Source organism: Serinus canaria, chromosome 1 (assembly GCF_022539315.1).
Source record: "Serinus canaria isolate serCan28SL12 chromosome 1, serCan2020, whole genome shotgun sequence".
Classification (NCBI taxonomy): Eukaryota; Metazoa; Chordata; class Aves; order Passeriformes; family Fringillidae; genus Serinus; species Serinus canaria.
In genome coordinates, this window is record NC_066313.1 from 82734952 (window position 1) to 82758311 (window position 23360).

General features: G+C 37.8%; 1 protein-coding gene across 1 annotated transcript in view; it reads left to right on the top strand.

The window, feature by feature from the left end:
* Positions 1-23360, top strand: part of GABRB3 (gamma-aminobutyric acid type A receptor subunit beta3) — a 112350-nt gene that overhangs the window by 62459 nt on the left and 26531 nt on the right. Inside the window, exons 4-5 of the mRNA XM_030235076.2 lie at positions 16152-16372; positions 22276-22358. Coding sequence (XP_030090936.1) covers positions 16152-16372; positions 22276-22358 — 304 coding nt within the window. The remainder of the gene's footprint in view (positions 1-16151; positions 16373-22275; positions 22359-23360) is intronic.

The following is a 23360-nucleotide window of genomic DNA, read 5'->3' on the forward strand; positions in this document are numbered from 1 at the left end:
GCTCCTGTCCCCTGACTCATCAGGCTGCTCAAACTGCACCCTCAAAGCAGGGTCTTGTCTCCCTTTCTCATACTCCTGAGGCTTTATGTCACTTTTTTTGTCAGGCAGCCCATCAACCCCATGGTGTCTCCACAGGTTGCATAGGTGCAGCTTGCTGCTATCAGCCCTCCAATATCAGCAGACTTTGTGCTCATGGTTTCACTGCTCTTGAGCTCTGTGTTTTGGTTTCCAAATGCACATGTGTGCACTGTGAAGTACACATTTGAACACCATTGCCAAATATAAGTAGCTTTGTAGCTTTAGCTCTAAGAGTGCTTGGACAAGTCCCACAACTTCTGGTTTAGCTCAGATTTTCTGGTTTTAGCACTACTTGAATCTTTCATTAATAGCAAGCAATGACAGCAACCAACAAATCAGATAAACACTAATTAGCCAACTGATGCCTCCAAATATAATTAACGTTTTTTCCTAATAAATAAGAAAAAGATCTGATTACATTATTCTAATGAATTCCAATTGAATTGGAATTGAATTGAACAATTTATTTCCATAGAGCTTCAGTAAGGAGTTCAAGATCATAGGTAGCTCAGGAGCCTACATCCTAACTGCACCTAAACACATTTTTTTTAAAAAAAGGTTGTTGGTTATTTTTTTATAAAAGTTGGAGTTTTTTTGGACTTTCTGTGAAAGGTTAATGCTAAATGATGAAGAACTATGTGTGGGTGTTCTTGAGGCTATCAACTGTACACTGTCTTTGATTATATCTGAGCATGGAGTATTTCCTTCCTTAGGATCCAAGTGAATAAAGCAGATACATGCTGACAGTGTGTTTTGCTAAGATGTGGATGCACATGATCTGTGTGTCTCTGGTTACTCAGTCTGAAAGGAAACAGTGCATGTAGTGCATGGAGGGATTCACCACACACTCCATTTTTCATGTCACTGAGCTAAACAAGCCAGTGTTTGATTTAGAAGACAGGTGCTCTCTTCCCTTGGGCTTTCATCAGCCCTTCCCCTGCACTTTCCCCAGCTGAAGTTTTTGAAGAAAGGTGACCAGAACTTTTCAGTGTATTTTAGAGGAAATTTGAACTGGTGCCTTGTGCAGCTGCACTTTGACCTCCATTGCCTGCTGCATGCTAGGATTATAGTAGCAGCTTCCACACATGCATTTCACTGATATGAAATATCAATATCACTAGGCACATATGCCTGGCTCTCTTGTAACTGTACAAAGTACCCAGCTTCATCATCTGTGATTTCTACTGACTGATCAGTTATTGTTGGTTTTGGTCCCTGGGCATGCAACTTTCCTCTTCTGTGTTCTCCAGTTTCAAATAATTTCATTCCTTTTGACTGAAAGGAGAGCTTACCTTAGTAGAGTAACTGAAGTGTACCCCAAACTATGACAGTCAAAGAAAGTCTAGTCTTCTGACAGGCAGGAGCTAATTTTCCACAGTTTTCAATGTAATTTGTCATTGTCTTTAATAGAAACACCCAAATGGCATTGCATTTTGTAGACTTTTGAAGACTATTCCTGCAAAGAAATGTCAATCGATTTTGAAAATTTGAAGTATGTGAAATAAATACTTCTTCTCCAAAAAAGCAGTATTGCCTAGTGATATTTTAAAAATCATTAGGTGATCACTAGTGATATTTTAAAAATCACTTCTAATTAAATTAGCCTTCTAGAATCCATAGCTGCAGGTAAAGGTTTTGAAACAATAACTTCAATCCTTCATGTATTTCAGGTGGCTTGTGAATGATCACAAATTAGTTTTTTTGAAATGTTGACTAAAACCCAGAGCCTTTTTAAAGCCTAGGTAGGTGAGCCATGTTACTGAAAAGATGAGTTAGTGTGATTGAAAGGCACGGTGTGTCTCCTCATATACAGTAGCATGGAACAAGGATTTAGAGACTGCATGTCTGCACGTACAAATGCATGTATAATCTGTGCTCCTGATAGGAAAGATAAATTATTTATATTTGTATTTAGTCATTATATAATCAGGGACCCACTTTATGAATCCATTTGCAATATGTCTACCATGTCATGCTATTGTAGTAATAATGCATAGATCAATAACTCAAGCAAAGGCCTTTTTCTGAGCATAGAATGAATCACTTAGCTGGGGAACAGAGTCTGAGTTCAAAGAAAGTCAGTTCTTTTTTTAGTGTAAACACATTTGTTACAGTTAGTTGTAAAAGATAGTCAATGAACCATGTTTTTCTAATGCATCCATTTCTGTCATTACAGCCAAATTTCTGAGATCTCTTTTCCCACAATAGCATCAGATGTTTTAATGTGTTCAGCATCCAGCAGCTTCTACTCTGAAGGTGAGCTGCTGGATTTGGGACTGTGTAGTACAGCTGGTCATATAGGAATGAATTATTTGTGAGATGAACCTGGACAAACATGAAAGAGATAATGTAATATTAGGTTATATCACACATAGATTTACATTTAGTTTCTGAGTTAGAGATACGGGCTACTTTACGTTCTTGTTTTATGCAATTAATAATTTGGTAATTCTGTTTCTGCTTATAGCTGAAAATGGCAATCTAATTTGAAAAAGATGAACACTATAGATAAACACAAAAAGTAGCCAATAGTGGAGAAAAAGTATTTGTTTGTATAAATAGAAACAGAATAAAATTTGAATATAGTACAATAAGGTGGAAGAACAATTATGTTTAGCTTCTCTGATGATTTATATTGGCATGCAGTATGGTTTTAGGTACATCTTTCTCATCTAGTAGAATTTGAACTATTTATAAGTTTTGTACCATGTACAAATTTTGATACTTGGTTGTAAGCAGAATCATTTTGTCTGCATACTGTGGACAAAACCAGGTGACATAATAGCGAAATAAACATTCTTAAAATTTAAACTGCTAAAAAAAAATTCTGTGGTTTTAGTAGATACTTTAAAATAAAATATTTCCTCCTTTACTGGCATGACCTGTGTGCATGAGATAATGTAACCAACTTTGCATTTGGTGTGAACAGTACAACCTCTTGATTTGAGACTGCATTGCTCTCACAGCAGTTGTCAGATTTCAGCTTTTCCTTATCAAATCACCCTAGTAACCCACCACACTCCCTTTCTGACATACTTTTTATAACCCCAAAGGTTCCAGAGACTCTCTAGCAATTTGTCCCTGGACAAAGCAGCAAGTCCAGGAGCTGAGCTGTCGACAAGTGGCCCAAAGTCTAAGACTGTAGATGTACCTGAAGGAGGTGGAGAAGCTGCACAAACAGTTGTGGGGATAGAGGGTCTACAGGGGGGTTATGGTTAAACTTCTGCCTTTAATTGCTAAAAAGCATCATTTTGACTGGTGTTTTAACCAATTTAAAATCTTTCAATAGGCAAAACCCACTCAAATAAAATGTGAATAGTGTTACCGTCAAAAAAAAAGGTCAAGGGTACTACCCCTGTTGATCAACTCATCAGGAGTTGGACTTCAGTGATTCTAGGTCCCTTCTGACTCAGGATCTGATTCGATGATTTCATGAGCTTAAATTGGAAAGAACACGGTTCTGATGTTGAGCTCCAACCTAATTTAAATTTACATATGTATCTATCATCTTCAAACTATGTTTTCTCTTGGAATAATATATGGCTTGTGATTATTTGCCAACCTCACAACTATAAAATAGATATTTTAGCTATCTGATTCATTGCCATGTCATTGGCTTCAAAGGTATTTTGCCTCCTCTTTGCAAAAGTCTGTTTTCTTCATGATCTTACTCATGCTATGCATACACAAGTATCAAAAGGTAATAATTAGACACATCTGCTTACATTTGCCAGGAGCAGATGCTAGACAAATTAAAGTGAACATGAGTATCACTCAAAATCATTAAAGAAGTGACTCTAAAATAATTTCTGAACTTTGACAGGCAGTAAAATATTCTACATTGACATATTTGTGCTATTTGTAAAAATCTCATGTTCAAAATCATCATATGCAGTTTCATCAAAAATGAGTTGTATAAGTGTTTCAGGTTACAACTTCTGCTTCCTTTCCCCTGGGAAAGATAAGTTGTCAGCCCTGACAGCAATGCTTATTAACACCACAGGACAGTCACATCAGCTCCTGAACAACACTGCAGAGTCCTAAATGACTTCATAGCATGCTCCAAGAAGATAAAGACACGAGAAATGAAGTTAAACCTGAAATCTGCCTTTCTTGGTATTCAGTTTCCTGCTGTGGGCAATGATGAATGCTCTAGCATAGTATAAAAGTAGGTTTAGACTAAGTTATGTTAGTGTTCTGATATTCTTCCAGCATCAAACTCTGAAACTGCTTAGGGGCTTCCTGGGACATCTGCTTATTTTTGATGTCAAGCAGTGGGTAAGGAGTACCTAGTTTAAACATACATATACATATACATATACATATACATATACATATATATATATATATATACACACATATACATATACATATACATATACATATACATATACATATACATATACATATATATATACATACATATACATATACATATACATGAAATAGAGTATCCTTTCAGTTGTTCAGAGCCCAACATCTGGTAATTTAATTTGCTGGTCTCTGATTCTTACAAGTGAGGAGGAGTAAATAGCTGTTACCCTCCTCCACAACGTTATTACAGATATCTTTAATTTATCACTTACTTGCTTCTTTTGTAGGCAGAAAAGTCCTGGCATGTTTCATCTGGTTTTATATGGAGTTTTGTGCACTTCATTCCCCTTGCTGCAGTTCCTTGTACCTTGTTATGCTCTGCCCTGGTGGGAACAGGGGCCTGAACTGTTCTCAGTATTCAATGTGTAAGCAGACTAAAATGATGCAGTGCAGTGAATTTTCCTTTTTTCTTCAACACTTTCAGAAACCACGGAATGGTTTGGGCTGGACCATAGAGATTATCTGTTTCCAATCCAGCCACCATGTGCAGGGATGCCACTCACTAGATCAGGTTGCTCAGAGCTGGATTCAAACTGGCCTTTTTATCTTTTTTTCAAATAGTCATAATGTTTGCTTCTTTTGATTTTACAGAATACTGAACTGATTTATTCACAAAAATGCTGGTTAATACCACGATTTTTTTTTCCTTAGAGGCCATAGTTAGCTCAGAACCTACAAAGTAGTCCATAGAACTGTTTTTTGTTTTTTCCCCACGTGCATTACTTTGCATCAGCATTGTTTTGGGTTTTTTTTTTTGTTGTATCACTCAGGTATACAGAATGCTGCTGTCCTTCTGCACCTCCTCACACTCACACCTCTCATTTTTACTATTCAAAGAAATGCTGTAGCAAATGTAGGTACCTCAGTGTTCATCTCCTGTCTGTCACGTTTATCAGGATGATGGAGGCCTGCCAACATCCTCCTTCAGGTCTGTAGGTGACCTCCCACTGTTGCAAAAACTGCTGGGCTCTGTTTCTTGTCTTATATGTGGTCATTATCAATGTAAATGAAAAAGATTCTTGCTTTACAAGGCTTTCTTTTGATATCATTTGGTGATTTATAGTATGTGTTTATGCCTTTAAAACACTAATGCTTAGGCAATTTTGTCTTGCTTTTTTATTTTGCTTTTCTTGTCTATCTTCTTAGCTATTTTCTTCTCCTTTGGATGTGCCTTCTTATTTTTAAAGTACATATTTGTAGTTGTAATAAAGTAAACATTCTGGGGTTTGTTTGTTTGTTATTCAACAGTTGCTTTTGATATTTAAAAAATCATATTATGATCACTATAAACAATCTTCTCCAACTTTGAAGAAAGTTTTGTTATTTCTTATTTTTTGAAATCAAAACCTATTTTTATATTAATTTAGTATTTTCTGTTTTAAAAGAGAATTCCCCAATTCCATCAGGTTAATGAGCAGTGTTTCTGTCACAGCGTTTTGCCCCATGACTTGAGCATTTCTCAGAACCCACTCAGGGGTATCTTGGCTTGTTTCAGCTTTTAGCAAAAGCTTCTCCATGAATCAGTCATTTGTGCTGTCATTTAGTCTCTTCATCATTCCCCAACCTGGCATTTTCCTAGTCTTTGTGGGGGGGGATTGAAGTTTCTGATTACTAATTTGTTTTCTTATTGTCTTTTAAATCTCTCTTGGTTCCTCACTCACACCACTGACATCCTGATTAGGGAGTGACAGCTTTTTCTAATATTTCTGTAGTCCTGGTGTCTTAATCCATAATGTGACACATTATGTTGAACACACACTGCATCCTATTTTTCTTGCCTGTGTAGTTTGTAGTTCCCATTGACTGCCTTTCCTCCCATCAGGTTTTTCATGCTCCTGTTTGGTCAATATTGTCTCTTAAAACTAAGTGTCCTCATTCCTGTGTCTAATTTAAAACTTGTAGCATTTCCATAGTAGGATGTATGTATTTGATTTGGTTGCTATTTTTTCTATGCTATCTTTAAACGGCATTTTTGGGCACCGAATGAGCTTCTGTCCTGAGTTTTATGAACATCTGTCCTATGTTTCTTCTCAAGGATATAAACCTTTTTATATTTTCACCCCTCTATGATATATCCCCAAGCCAGATTTTCTTCTGCACCTGTTTTAGTTTCCTCTGTTCTTTAATTCAATCTCCTTCTTTGGTGACCTTCCTGGTCTTTACTTAGAGCAGCTTTATCTGAATCCCATTTTTGTTGTAAAGACTTTGTGCAAAGTTTGTCCAGTTCCTGGTGAGTCTAAACCCTCCATTCCTACACAACTGTCTGAAGCCAGCATGAAAGACACTGCTGGAGCAAGAGCAGAGGTAGATAGATGGTCAAGGATATAATTTTCATATTTGGGAGGTCACCTGGTCATCCTAGCTGAGCGACTCTGCAGAATACTAATCTCTATCTGAAAGCAATGGTATATAATGTACCTTGCTCATGCTGATTTACACAGACACTTTTTTTCCCACCCAAAGGCCTCATGGGGAAAGTGATTTCTTGCCTCATAAATGCACTTTCTGCCTCTGAGATATTTGACAACAGTAGATGAATGGAGTAAGTAATCGAGCAGTGGTTGTAGGCTCTACCTGTGGGAAAGACAACTCAGTTTCTGTAAATAACTTGTCCCTGCCTGTGCTTCTGAATTTGAGGAGTGTCTTTGAAATCAGTGTGCTCACCTAGCACAGATGTATATGAGGAATTTTTCTGTGAGTGCTCATTGCTGGATCATGTCCCACTTCCCAGCCACTAACATCCCCCAGTCCTCTCCGAGCTGCTCTCAATCCCTTCTCCATCCAGCCTGTATTTGTGCTTGGGTTTGCCCTGATGCAGGTACTGGACTTTGCACTTGGCCTTATTGAACTGCCTCAGATTCACACAAAGGGGAAAGTAATTATCTCCTACAGGATCAGTTTTGCTCTGAATATCCTAAGTAGACTCGGATCCCTGAACATATCTGCCTTTAGAGACCATACTGTTTGTGGCTTAAGGAGTTAGGCAGCATTGTAGTATGAAACTCTCCTCCCTTTTCTTTTTGCAATTGCACATTTTGATTCCCTTCCAAAGGTTTTTAGCAGATCTTTGCAGGATGTTCAGATCCCATGCAGGAGGGGAGACCCTCCTCCAGCAGGATATATCTCTATAAAATCATTCACAGCCCAATTTTAAAGGACATTGTCAGAAGGACCTGCTCTTTTCCTCTTCTTCCACAGGTCTCTGTACAGCAAGAAGTTTGTATGGATGTTAAATATCAATATCCTCTTGGGTGCAGCATTTGAGGGGGGTTTTTCCAGTTATTTATTTTGTTCTTTGCTGAGTTTCATGAGCATTGCCATGTCACAGGGTGTTTGTCCTTCCCACTGTAATGAGTTGTGAGTAAATGCATGTTTTCCTTTTGACTTAGCATGCATCCTGATTTTCCTACTGTAAGATGCAGAGTTGGAATTAGCATTACTGATGGAGTGAAAGGAAGATGTGAGAGAAGCTGGCAGTGTGAGTGACACATCTGGAGGGAAGGGAGGAGGCAGCAGAAGATGGTTCAGGCATCACCTTGGCAAGCCTCAGCCACCACGGATAAATCTCTTGCACTTCATTCCCTTGCTCTGAAATGAACAAGATTTCATTGCCTGCTGCAAATGAGGCACCCTCTTACATACAGAGAGCCACAGTGGCCAAGGTGGTGGCCACTGTGGTGGCAGGGGATCCTTGTGAAAGGCAGAGAAGCAGCCAGGGCCGTCCCGTGCCCAGCCCAGAGTAGGGCAGAGGGGGCAGCAGGACGGCCCCAGCCCTGGTGTGGCACCTCCCTGGGGCTGGGGACGAGTCATGGGCCCATGGCTGGGCTGGGCTGGGCTGGCTGGCCCTAGGGCAGCTGTGGAAAGTGGAGACCAGCCCTGCTGTGGCACTGCTGGGGCAGGAGCTGATGGACCCAGGGGGCTGACCTGGAGTCCTGGGCTCTTGGCTCTGCCAGAGTGTGAGGATGCCCTCCAGGCCTGGAACTGAAAATACACAGATTATGTTTCCAGTTTAGCATAGCTAAAGCATTTGATGGCTAATGTGTTCTTGCTCTCTTTCTCAAAGGGTGTTTTGCTCACTGTGTCTGTCTTGAATGGGTTTTCCTGTGAGAATATCTGCTGTTTCACATAATTACAGACTGCAAGCTGAACTTTGGGTGTTAGCCTTGGTGCTCCAGTGCCAGTGAGATTGGCTTGCTCCCAGAGTCAGCAAATGGATAGTCTGAGAGATGAGAAAATTTAAGAAATTCTACCCACAGTGGAGTAAATACTCCTTTTTTTTTTCTTCTTTTTTTTAACCAAAATGTGTGGATGTAAACAGAAATGTATTTTCATTCAAGTGCATGTATCCATCAGCTCTCTGTTCCCAAATATAGTTTTTGATTCTTTTGTGGACTCTGGAGTGATTAAACAAAAAATCTACAAGTGCCTTTATGATGATCTTTTTACAATTTTGTGATGACAAAAAAACCTGTAGACTTTACAGTGTGAAATACTATTTACTGATTTTTTTTAAATATGTTTTTCATGTTTAATCCCAGCAAACAAGAGGGGCATGGAGCTATGTATTTATGGTCACAGTATTTAAAACACATCTGTGTATGCCCAACTTTAGGGTCTGTGCTGAAACACCTTGCAGACACTAAAGGAGTGCATGCATTCAATTGTCTAAGAAGTTGGAAGACCTGAATAAATATGACAAATAATGGGCTTTCTCAGGGAGGTTTTTTTCCCTCACAGATTTATATTGATAGTTTAAAAAATGCAAAGGAAAGATAAAAGATTATGTATTTATGGAAAGAATAAAGTAGAAGTGTGAGAAGTCCTTCATTCTCTAAAAGGGTACCTGGTATATCCCAAATTTTTAACCTCTTTTCATACCTCCAAACTAAAACCAAAGTAAACCTACAGCTTTAAGATGATAGGGCAGTAGCTCATTTCTCCAGCTCACTGATGGCACATCCTGTTACTGTGTAGGAGGCACAATCCATTAGTTGTCAGTTCCCATCTCTCTAAGGTCAGCTGCCTCAGTCGTGGGAACCAGCTGACAGCTGATAGAAGTTGATTTTTTCTTCCCTGTATGTTGTTAGCAGGATTTCAATTAGTGCAATTAAATGTACTTGTTTTCATGAGGTCTTGCTGGCATTAAAATGTGCTTCTTGAAACAAGTTTAGTGAATCACTTAGCCTAGCATTATTTTTCTTTTGTATGTCTCCTTTTTTATAAGGGTATTTGATGGTGTTTTTTGTGACTTGATCTCTTTGAGAGTTTTCAAGAACAGCATCTATACATCTGGCATTTCTGTTCGTTTTTCTCAGGAGTGACCTGTCAGATACTGAAATTTTTGTTCTATCTGTCCATCAGTAAGTGGATTTTTATAGTAATTAATCACAAATTCTTTGGACAGCTCTTCAGGGATGTAGTGTAAGACTATACTTTTTTTTTTTGCTAGCTTTCTGCTCTGGGTCAGAGAGTATTATACCCATGAGGTGTAAAGGTGTGTGTTAGTTTTCCTTTGATCAGTCCTTTGGGAATAGAAATTCTTGATCACTGAGAAGCCTGGGGTGTTGTAATAACTGTGACGCTCTGAATCAGAAAAGTTATATTGAAGTATTCTCCCCCCACTCTCATCTGTCAGGGATTAAATAGCCCAGGCTGTCTTCCTGTTGTCTCATGTCCCTCAACTTAAATATTTGCAGGAACTTGTTTTCTCTATAGTCACCTTCCAAAGCTCACCCCAAGCAATTGCTTTCTTGTCAGCTGGTGTCCTCTGATGTTGGGATGGAAGAACACCCCAAGAGCGGGAAAGCATCCCCATCAGTTTGGGGTGGGTAGAGGAGCAGAGAGAAAAGGGCCAATACCCAGATTTTGAAGAGTGAGCTCTGCTGGCCATGGCAGGAAGGTGCCATGTACCCTTCAGGGTGCCTGGTTGCTCCCTTCATTCCTGCTCAGAAGCTTCAATTCCACGGCAGTGACCACCACCTGTGCCCGAAAAGCAGCGGAGGAGCTGCTTTGGCTGGTTGCTATGTCAACTGTGCTCTCTTTGCCTGCAGAAAGCCAAGAGCTGGTTGGTATGGCAACTCTCCTCGGAGCACCCAAGGATGCTCAATGGGGAACAGGCTTATTGGAGAAGGCACTGGGGTATCAGTGGAGGTGGAAGCTCTTGTGCCAAAGGGTGTGAGGGGCAAGAAAGACCCATGGGATCACACATTTATTTGGAAAAGTGTTTTGTAGAATCAAATAGGTTCTTGGAGGGTAAATAATTCTTGTTTATAACACCCTCCTTTTGTGTTTAAGTAGAAGAGGAAAACAGTAATAGTAATTTTGTACAAAAGATACCAAGACAACATTGATGTATGGAGGGTCACACTGAAATCAGCATGATTGAGCTGCTTTAGCATTTTCTTAATGGAAGAGCAGTGTAGCCACATATTCAGGAAAATATATGCTATGTTTTCAACCTGTCAGTATTATAGAGGTTTTGCATAATGTCAATGAAAAGCCTGAGTCAGGATCTTATAGGTGAGGTGAAGCTTTACTGTAACAGCAGGTAGGCCAAGAAACATTAGAAGAAGAAGCTTTGGTGGACTAGAGTGGATGAGTGTGTGTGTCTGTGTGCATGCTCAGGTCTCCTTCCTTCAGGCTGCCCAGGAACTCCATCTATTGCCAGAGGCATTCTCATCAGGCAGTTCTCTTGTAAGAGACTCTACAGAAAAGCAGACGTTGGTGGCCTTCTCCATTTTCTGGTGATCAAGTAAGAAACTGTATTGTTTAGACATTGGACATCCCAAAATGTCAACAAGTAAAATATAATGCAAAAAATACAGGTTTCAGGCATTAGAACAGGCTGGCCAGGGAAGTGGTGGAACCACTCACTATTCCTGGAAGTGTTCAAAAGGCCTGTAAGCATGGAATGTGGGGATAAGGTTTGGTGCTGAATATGGTGGTTAGTAGTTGGACCTAATCATCTTAGAGGTCTTTTCCAGCATTTATGATTCTGTGATTGGAAATTCATTCTTTAATAAATTTTTTCCTTAATATGAATGTTACTGAAGCCACTAGAAAATTTTGAAATCTGAGAAAAATGTTTATGTGATCATCTCATACAACTGATAGCATTGCTGGTAAATTGTGATTTCTTATGGTTAGCCTTTCTGAAAAAGTCTTTATTAAACTCATTTTTAGTTATGTGAATTAATGTGTGTATTTATCTATTTGTCAGGTCTCTTCTGCTATGGTAGAGTAACAGATTTACAGATATGTTGTCAAAGCATAGGTTTTTTATGAGTTTGGCTTTGCAACTCACTTTGGGCTTAGTGGGAAGAATATAATTCAATCATCAATGGTATAACTGTTTATACTACAGGAGCCATATCTAATTTTTGAAATCATGTAGAAGGTGAGGGAAGAGACTAAGGCATGGATTTTCAATAAATCTTTTTATCCAATGAGTGAGTACTTACTTTATTAACTCATCCAAATGAAATAATCCAGAAACTGATGGTAATAATCACATTTGTCTTTTGGTCAAGAAAACAAGGATGTGAATTTACATCTGAATACAAATTTAAATCAGGAAACTGCATTTCACGTAGACACAAGGCTATCTTCCCAAGCAGTGAAATAGGGTTTTTTTGCATAATTTTTTCCAATATTTCCAGTAATTCTCAATATATTTTTTCATTTTGCATTAAGAATTTCTTTTGCTAATTTGCCATATTAACAGTATTCCATCTTAATTATTAATTGCAGTGCTTATCTAGCAATTATTTTGAAGGAGCCTTTTTACAGCTAATAGAAAACTTATAACATCAGTGATTCATGTTATAGTAAGACAGCAAACAGTGACAGTCAAATTTAGAGCATTATTGCTGCTATAATTATGTTAATGAGCAAACTAGATTTTTGAATTTTTCTTTCACTGTTATTGAGTGAAGGGGAGGAAAACTAGAGATAACAAGCCCTGTAATAGAAAACAGGTAATTGTTTCCTTTGCTATTACAGCATGTTAGTATTTTTCATTAATTGGTCTTATAGTCAGTGCATTAGGTACTGTGCATTGTCTGTCTGAAGTGGCTTTTTAGGAGTGGGTTAGTTGTGTTTCCTGCATGGTATGCTCGGTCCAAGAGGGACAAATATAATACAGAAAATGCTTTAAATGTCTTTGTACATGGTTAGCATATACAATATTTATTAGTCTGTAATTGTTGCTTAAGATATATTAAAATCATGAGCAGCACATTTGAAGACCACAGATATTAAACACTATTTAAGTTGTGATATCTGCCTTAAGTTGTGATATAGATATTTTTGTATCTAAATGTCTTATCTTGATAATATCCAAAGTATTATCTACTATTTGAGGTTTTTTAATTCTGTTTTCCAAGCCCCTTGACCAGGTAAAATTGTATTGAAAGAACAGCCATCACAACTTTTTGTGTGCCTTTCCTTACATCAGTGGCTTTGTTGCAGTGCTAGAAATTCAAGGATGTCCAGAATTATCTTTTATCCTTGTAGGATGTTTCAGGGTCTTTAAATTCACAAAAGAAAGATTGTGTTGCCTGTGCAGTTCCCATTCTGAGGACATTTCACCTGTACTTGAGAAGCACTCTGTTTGTTGGCTGTCAGAGCTTTGAGTGATTTTGTTACCATGCTTGACCCGAAGTGTGTTATTACTCTGAGGATCTGGAGAGGTAAATGTTGAATGCTGCATTGTTTTGTTTGGGGGAATAAAAGATGTTTTATGGAGGTCTTTGCTGCTGAGAAAATTCTCCACTGCTCTCTGCAGTAGCTAGAATTTCCTAAACCTGGCAGCTCTGTGTCATCTTTGACATACAATAGCACCCTAATGCAGAAGCTGTAGTGGTATAAATCTCTTCTGGCTTTAGACACCTCCCCACTTGACCTCCATATCAGAAATAGTCATCAGAAGCTCTCTGGAGGGAGGTGGCCCTTAGTAAACTTTGTAGACTATTTACTGAGTGTTAAAAGTTCATTTTCACATTTACCTGAAATATCTAATTCATATTTTCCAGTCTACACTCAAACCCTTTTTGTGTTAATCAAAGAATGAGAACTGATCCATATGGGCTTTAAGAAGTATATTTTCTGCAGGTAGTGAGTGTCTTGGTGGAGCCACCCTGAGGAACTGGCCTTTCCTGCTCATTTATCACTCCTTGTACAGCCAAGCAGTTTCAGTGCAGTTCTTATATAAGATGTTACTCCCTTTATTTTGAGGGAATTGAAAAAAGTGTGATGGGGGCCAAGCATGGTTCATATTAATTCTTTCTGTCATCATCTTCAGAGCAGGAGAGGCTGGAAGAGCCCAAATGTACAAAATGCAAATACAATCATATACATTAATAGACATAGAGTTTTGAGGGTTTTTTAAAATTTAAAATTAACATGATATAAAAAGTAAACAGTTAATAGAGAAAGCATTAGTGAAATTTTTACCTGAGAGAATGTGTTTTGGAAGTCCTTTTTTGTTCAAGACACAGTAAGTTTTGGATGTTTGATTGTTTTGTTTCTGTGCATAATTTGAAAAGTTGTTCCCTGACATAGTAAATGTTATTTTAAAATAAAATGCCAGATTATTAGTGCTTGTATTGTTATATATGTTTTCTTTAGTAATTAATTGCTCATTCATTAGATGTTAGCATATATTTTATCTTAAACCAAAGGAAAAAGAAAGCTAGCCTAAAAAATTTTTTTTTTAAAAGATGTACTGCTTCTCTTATATTTTGGTACTGTCCAGTTCAGTTCTTTCAGTGCTGTGCAGTGCCACTCCTTTTCTGTATTTCATTTCTTAGTATTATTTTGTGCATATGCTGTGCAATTACACGGAGGGAGCTTTTGGTGTGCTGTTCTTTTGTCCAAAACATTAAAATCCCAAATTTCTTGACATTGCTGTGCAAACCATTATAGAAGCCAGAAAGTTTTGAATGTTAATCAAAACAAGCTTTAATTAAACAGAGCAAAACAGAGCTGGTAGAGGATATTTGTTGTAAAGCATCAGTGTTAGAAAACTGATTGCAGAGAACATGAGGAGAGAGGTGGCCTTTGTGACGTGGTATTGGGAGCGAGGCAGGTGTGTGCCCGGTGTCTCGTGCACCTCATTCACTGCTGAGCAGGGACCATCAGTCCCACTGAAGAAAGCTGCTGACAAAAAGGTTTAGAGCTCATTCTCTTGAGCAGTCATGTCAGATTTGAGGTTTGAGGAATGAGATTCCTTCCAGGCAGCTCCACGTGGGCTCCTTTCTCCCATCACTGGGCCCTTTTGTTTTCAATGGTCTCCTATTAGTTTCTTTAAATGGGAACAGCTTTTCCTTGATATCTATAATGATTTATTTTTCTAAGCAATTAAATTTGATTTCTTTAAACCATAGCAGCTCCCTCATTAAAGAGAATGAATTACTGAATCAAAAATATAAAAGTCTCTGAGTGTGAAAGGCAGGCTCAAGTTTCATATGATTTCAAGGAAAGACCATAGGTCTTGAGGGAAACAGGGCAGGAGCAGTACCTGGAATTGGATTGTGTCCACATGAAACCCATTACAAGAATGGACCATTCCCACCAGCCATGCTTGGAAAACTTGAGCATCCTTTTCCCAAAGAAGCAGCAAGCCTGAGGGGTTTTGCATCACCAGCTTGTAGAACCAGATGCAAATGCAGGTATCCTGTGGCTTGCACACCTGCTGCTAAATATTTAAATGTGTTTGGAGATCACATAAATTTCTCAGTAGTTTGTGAAGAATCTCATGAAGAGTTTTATTGTTTAGAGCACTTCTGTAATTTGAAAATCAGAGTTTTAATGGCCTGTACTTATGGTCTCATTTATTTCATGTGATTTATTTTTTCAGTTTTGCTGGTACATAACTTTAAAATGTTCACAAACACTTTTTAGTGTTTCATAATACCATGAAGCTAATGAATGAGGCCTACCATCTAAGCCTTTCAAAGCATTTCAATATAGCATTATTACAATATGAAGAAGTCAGGTTAGCAAATTTCGAAATTAAATAAAGAATTTTTAAATGGATGATTTAAGCTGCTGTATCCATGTTTAGGCTTTTACATTAGTGAGCACAGCTTGTAGAAGGTACCATAAACCTCAAAACTGACAGTTATGAAAACCAAACATTGATATTAGTGGGACTTTAATACAATTTACTATTATTCAAAGTATCAGTGTAGTCTGTTGATGAGAAAATATTTGTGTTACTGCAAAATGCAGTCTCACACAAAGGTACATGTATAATCAACATACCTTCAGCTTATTTTTCAGGCAGAAATTTGCATACTGCTTCAAAATACTTTAAATGTTTTTCCATTTATCTGTCAATTTTAAAAATGGGGAAGATGGCAGTATTTACCCATCGTGTCATTTATCATTCCACAAATATGATAATTTTGGGCAGTTGTCAGTGGAACTACACGAAAGAAAAGCAGGAGCAGGACAAATGATTCTGATACCCGCTGAATTTCATAGGAGTTGAAATGCCCCCCTTAGTCTAGAGCAATAGATATGAATGATATCCACTATTTGTTAAGTGGTACAAATATTTAATTTTTATTAAACATTTAAAAATATTAAATTTAAATTTAATCAACAGCAGAATAAGCTATCAAGAGGGAAATTATTCTCCTAGTTACACAAATTATGCTTGACTCTTGTACTTCTCTTTTTTTTTACCTCACCAGGATTACACTTTGACTATGTACTTTCAACAGTACTGGAGAGATAAGAGGCTGGCTTATGCTGGCATCCCTCTCAACCTCACGCTTGATAACCGAGTGGCAGATCAGCTTTGGGTGCCTGACACTTACTTCTTAAACGACAAGAAATCATTTGTGCACGGCGTTACTGTGAAGAATCGGATGATTCGCCTTCACCCGGACGGAACGGTGCTGTACGGCCTCAGGTCTGTGCTCCCACCATGGAGGTTTCATCACTGCTGTTTTGTGCTGCTGATGTTTGCTTCCTGGTACAAGGTTATTACCAACATTGGTTAGCTTGTTATGTAACATTCCCTGTAACTCTAAGAGATGCCTGTAAAAAACAAATGACACACTCGATGTTTCTTAATTTTGCCAGAAGCGCCTTCAGTCAGGTTTTATCTGTTTCTCTACAGTCACCATATCTGGGAAGCCCACTGGCTATAGGAAGCAGAAAGGCACATAGTAATTGTAAACCTGAAAATCCTATCCAAAAAACAGACAGTAAGATGGAATGTGGGTGCTTATGTTGTCTCTTGATTTGTTCATAGTCTATTAAAAAAAAAAAGCCAGAAGTAGCCCTGGTTGGGAGAATCAGCCAGAGCTAAGATCATGACCCAGTACTTTCAGTGATTTCTTCAAGCAGGAATCAGCACTGTAATTGCTACATTTCAAACCAGCGGTACAAAGTGACCTTACAGTCTCTTACTTTCTACCTATTTTAGGTTTGACTTGTGTTTTCTTTCTTTTCTGCCGTAACTTTTATGGTTAGAAATGCTGAAGTATCCTTCCCTTAATAAACTTAACTACACTGGCAAAAATCCTTATGGAAAACCCAGTTGTATCAAAATATTGCTTTCTTTGAACAGGCTACTTCATTTACTCCAGTGGTTTAAACCAGCAAAACAAGTCTTTGACAGTGAAAGCTCCTTTTCCATAGTTGGAAGTTTCTTGTATATTTAAGCAGAGATAATTGGTGCAAATAGGTAGTGAAGGATAAAAAGTCCCTAATATAAAAATGAATGAGGTCAGAAAAATGGTGCAGATGGCTTATATGTCCAGTATCAGTATTTTACCTGCTTCTCTTTTTTATCAACAGTAGATCCTTTAACTTGACTTGGGTCTTGGCCCTCACCTTTTTAACTCCTATTACATTATGGAGAATTGAATGAATCTTTCTAGACAAAATAGATTCAGCCTAATATGAAACTTCAAAGAAGTTTGGAATGTTTTCTCTGTAATTAACCAGTTTTTGCAAAAGGAGGCTTTTGTTTTGCAAGGTATTGACCCAGTATGGAACATTAAAGGTTTAGGATGCTTTTCTCAAGTGGTTACATGTAAGAAAATTTTTCTGAGATATATTTGTTTTTCTTCATGTCAAAAAATATCCCCACAGCAATATAATAAAAAAAGTAAAGGAGATTAGAATTCTTGTGATCCTAGTAATATGTGGAAGTCTTTCTGTCACTCTCTAAAAACATTTGGACCCATTCAGGTGAGGATTATCTGTCATAGAGTACTGTATTTGAATAAGTTGGCTTCCTCTTCTGCAAAGTACAAGTGTCCACAGCGGATGCAATTTACATAATAGGATTTGCTCAGCAGGATTTTTACCAGTGGCTCATGTGTAGCACACTTCTTTCCTTTCCTTTTCTCTGAAAGCATGTAATATCCAGGGTGAGATATCCATGATATGAAGAAGCTAAGTTACATAGTGAAGAATGACTGTCTTAAATTAAATAGTGGAAAAAATATAGACATTGTGATCAAGAAAATATCTGAGCCTTATCTTTGGGTGATTTAAAGACCTGTGCTTTGTGTTGTTCCATCACTACCTTACTTCCTCTTTTATGGCTTCAGAGCATCCCAGTGGCATTGAGCTCAAGCTGCAGTCCAGGGCCGGTGTGGTTGAGGCCAGAACTTGGAGTTTTATGTTCCACAAAGCACAGGGTCACTCAGAATAATAGGTGAAATTTTGGAGGGTTGCAACCAATTACAGGACATCCAGAGAACAAAGCAGTTCCTCAGCACATATACAATTGAAAGTGATCCCAAGGCCACACTGGATGTGTGTTTTCTTCTGAACAATGTAGGATTTATCACAGTTTTGAAGGACTTGACCTTCAGTCATCCAAGGTTCCTCTCTGCTTTAGAGGAAGCACTTAGCTACTGCAGCAGAAATCTGTGATGGGTGGGGGAATGGAACAGTAGCTTTTTGAAGTTCAGCCCACTTCTGGGGAATTTTTTTCTTTGGCTGATACACTGAATTTGTTCTACCACCTTCAGAACAATCTACAAGGAAAATGATGATAAAACAGCTTTTTTTTTACATAAGAGACTATGGAGGAAATAACTATTTTATAGTCTGGGGATCAAAAATAGAGTCTGACTGCTTGTATGTTTTTCATCCATAAACCTCTTGTTTTTAGGCAGTAAAATGTTAAATATTAAAAGTAACTGGAGCTGAGGAATATATGTATTTAGCTGAAAGGACTCACATAATTATTACCCATATTTGAAACGTGATAGATGTTTGCAGGGTGAAAAGATTAGTTGTGATCAGTCAGACAAGGCAGCCACGCTTACCTCTATTCTTTTTGGATGAATGTATTTCTGTATCAAGAAAGTAAACAGTTAGGACTGTGACCTAGTCCCATATGAAGTATCCATATTGCTTAGTAATTCATACTGTAAAAATTTTGGGGACATAAAATATCCTTCTCTCAGTTATGTATGCAGCACCTAGCAGCCCATCACAGATGAGGTTCCTATACAATATAGCAGTATAACCAAAGGCAATGAGCCCAGGAATATAGAAGCAGAAAAGGATAAGGGAATCTATATCTAGAGGAAAGAAAACCAGAGTAGGAAATGATAAAAAATTAAAAACTTAAATTTCCTTTGTGTGTTGCTTTGATCCAAATTGTATGTGTGTCTGTGTCTGTGTTCCGCTTCATCTTTGTCTGGCTCATAATCATTCCTCTGTCACTGCCATGATGATGAGTTCTTGAAACCTTGTTGTCTCTTGTCAGGCACCATCTTATCCCATAAAAAGTAAACCTGCTCTTCCTGGGAGCATGCACAAGCCTGAGCCATTCATATTTGCTTTTGGTGTGCATTTGTGCAAGTTAAATTTGATTGCTTGAATGTTCATTCAGGAGAGACCTCTGAGTACTAAACTTACTTTGAAAAAATGAGGTACATTTGTTTCTGTCTATTTCTGGCTGTATCTTCTTTTCTAGTTAATTTTTCTATAGTGTAAAAAAAATTTCTTGAGCAAGAATGTGCCATTTCTGGTACTGGAACTTGTGATGCAAACCCACTAGAGTATGTGAACAGACCAAAATAAAAATACATTCCTTAAAAGTCATAACACAATTATTAAGTTGAATATAAATTTGCCAGCTGTATAATTTTTTACAATATTGCAAAATTAATAATTTTTGTTCTGTAAGGCTGGCATTTATAGCTAGTTATGCAACATAATAGTTAAGAGTCTGCTAGCACATTCCCTTTTGTATCAACTTAGCTCATGTGGATTCTGCTGCAGGATCCCACATGAGACCTAGGTTAGTGTAGGCGAATCTTCTAAAGCATGGGAGAGAACCTTCATATCAACAATTTCCAAGCATGCCTGCTTGTTTTACTTTGAACACAGTTATTATTTGACTCAGGAGCAAGACCCTTTCATTGCACAATCAGTATAGATTTGTTAAGGGCATGATTGCTTGCTTATCAATAATCACAGATTTAAGAATAAGTTTTCTCTTCTAAGACTGTATGTTAATCCTTGTTTTATATGCTTAGCTAGAACTGCTCTTAGTAATCATATTGAGGAGACATTCAAAGAATCACAGAAAACTTTGGGTTGGGAAGGACCTTAAAATCATCCTGCCATGGCAGGGACATCTTTGATTAGATCAGGTTGCTCGAAGCTCCGTGCAGACTTCAACACTTACAGGGATGGAGAATCCAGAACTTCTCTGGGCAACTTGTTCCAATGCCTCACCACCCTCAAAGTCAAAATTTCATCCTAAAATCTGATCTTAATCTACCACCTTTCAGCGTACATTACTCCTTGTCCTATCACTACACATCCTTCTAAAAAGTCCTACTCCAGCTCTCTCTTAGCCTATCCTTGGTACTGGAAAGCTGCTATAAGATCCCCCTGGAACCTTCACTTCTCCAGGCTAAACAACCCAGATGATTAATGATCTCCATAGTTAATAGCTCTGTGTCTTTCCACCCTGCCTGAGGTTCCAGAAGGGCATTTGCAGATGTTGGTTGCAAAGGAGACATTTCCCTAAACTGCAGTGCAACTGAGGAACTGCTGTTTGTACACAGCTCCGGCCCACTGGAATTTGTGTTAACAGAGGAACCAGAGCAATTCCCAGATGCAGCTTGGAGGAAGGCTGACCTAAGTATCCTCTTGTGATACAATACTTTGGCCCTGATATCCTGTGGGGCTAACATAAGACTGTTCAGAGGACAGTCAGAAGAGCCAGTGGTGACAAAGACATGATCATGTTGTAGGTAAGGCTGGAAAGCACAAAGATCAGGTGTGTGCCTTTCTCACTGGCTACTGGTAGGAACACAAGTTCAAAGATAACCTGAGTAACAGATCCTTTCCTCTCCTTCCTCTTTCATTGCCTTTGTGCTCATACAATTGTCTCTCCCTGGGCAAAGAAACGACAATATTTTCTTGAAAAAGAGCTTTCTCAGTCAGTGAAGGGTGGCCTCTGTTGTCCTATGAGATAGCAATAATAGTCTTCAACCCTTTCTTCAGATATTATGTAGTTATTAATCTAAAATGATCCTATATACTAAGAATAAGCATTTTTTCCTTCCTTTTCTTTGAGATTGGATAGAACATTTGTAATAACAATGTAGGGGTTTTTTTACTGTGAAAGATGTGAAAAAAGGCACCTAAATATGTTTTTCTCTTGAAACATTGCCCTGGAATATTAAAGTAGTTTACCAGATTAGAAGACTGTAATTTGAGAAGGTTAATGGGTAGAAGAAAGAACTTCAGAGAAAACACATGAAAAAAAACATTAACATTGAGGGTTCTAGCTTTTAGAGGTACATTTGAGGCATTTTCCCATCTTGTCTTTATCAGCATAAATTATCACTAGAATATTATTTCTTTAGGAACAAACTGTGCAACATCCATGTCTTATTTGTATCAAAAAAGGGCCAGTAAGGAATGGAGCTAGTCAGATTCAGAAGATAATTTATACAAAGCCATTATAAAAACAATGATGCATAATAATGTACATACCCTTGGTGAAGGCTGTGATTCAGAAAAACATCAAAATATGCTGCAGATTAATTATGAGCATATGGTTATATCTGTCTAAAGTTAGAACAAATATATAAATCCATTAATTACAAAATGAAGTGTCAGTGCTGTGTGAAGCTGTTAAGACAGTTGTTCTGGTTGCACATGTTTGTTGTTGACTCTCCTGATCTACAAGAGGTTGATGAATAATGCTGATTCATCAATAGTGAAATGTTTTGCAAAACGGTCCTTAGGGTGCTAAATGGTTAAATAGACAGAGAAGTGAAAGTGTTTTGTTATTTGAGGAGAAAGCCTAAAATTCAATATGGAGCTTCACAACAAAATCCTCTTTCAATTTGAAAACCAGGGAAGTAAGATTTAAAACAAAGCATTTTGCTGGACTTAAAACTATTTTTCAACATTTCAAGGGGTTTATTCTAGACCTGCCACAAAACCAAGAAATCAGTTATTCATGCAGCTGCAATCATTTTGACATTTGTAGCAGACTATTTTCACTTCATGGTTTCTGTTATATAGTCGTATCTTTTAATCTCAGCGAATGTTCATGTAATATTTGCATATGAGGATAGGTCCATTGAACCCCAAAGGGGCTGGTTGCATAAGGGTAATTGACAGCCAGTTGTTTCGCTGGAAGTCAGTGTAATTATTGCTCTATTAGGCTGCTGCTCAATGTAAAAGTATGGACCAGCTTCTCAGTTATTGTAAGCTATTCTTCAGAGGGTCTTCAGTTTGGAAAATAAACAACCCTATCCCCCAAAACCCAGATTACTGGCTGTATGGTAAAACTGTTTGATGCTTGTATTTCAGAATCACAACCACTGCAGCATGTATGATGGACTTGAGAAGATACCCATTAGATGAACAAAACTGTACTCTGGAAATAGAAAGCTGTATGTACTTAAGCAAATGCATGTGAAATCTAGTTGGGATCTAGTTATGTTTTTTTTTTTTGTTTTATAAAACTGTATAATATTTACACATGTGTCTATAACACTATTTGAATCATGTAATTATCACCATTTGGATTTTTTGTTTGTCTGTTTATTTGAATTATTAAAAGGTATAAGGAGTCATCTGTTTCTAGATAGATGAGTATATCCTAGAAAAATGAGGTGAGGACAGAATGAAGTCATTTGGTATTCCTGCCTGACTTGGCAGAGGTAGTGACTGGATGCTTATCTTCAACACATGAGATGAATATTTGTATTTTTATCAGATTTTTTTTTAAGAGAGCAAACACTGTGATACACTTTTCTTTCAGTATGCTTTATTGTGTATGGATCATCTTGGTGCAGGACCTCCCATGGGATTTCAGACTGAGCCCATTTATGATTTGAAATTGTATTACAAAAAGGACAGCATTCTCTTTTTCACCTAGTCATGTCCTAGGATTGCAATATTTGCATTTCAGAAGTACCTGGTCCATTTCTGCTACTGGCTGGAAATTGTGGGTCATATACAAAAAAATACCAGTATATATTCTATATTCAGCTGTAGTCCTCCACTAGTGGAAGCTTGTGGAAATGATGTGCAACTCACATTTTACTGTGAGTGGAAAAGGTCTGCCCCAGTTATGTTTCTCTGTGTTCATTGAATAATTAACCTTCTTCTGGTGATTATCAGTGTAAATATACATTTGGTTTTAGTGCTAAATGCATTTGATATCCTAAATCTTGGATAGTGTTTTCTTCTCACTGTGACCATTAGTGAATATTACATGAGTCATTAAAAAAAGGTAAAAGAAAAAGAAAGCTGAGTATTTTGCCTAAAATTCCCAGGCAGACTGTAATGGTGTAGCAATTTGGGAGACCTTCCCACAGGCAAAATACTATACAGCTCTCCAGCTGCACCAATTCTTTTTGTTGTCACAAATGACAAGCTGCATGTTTGAA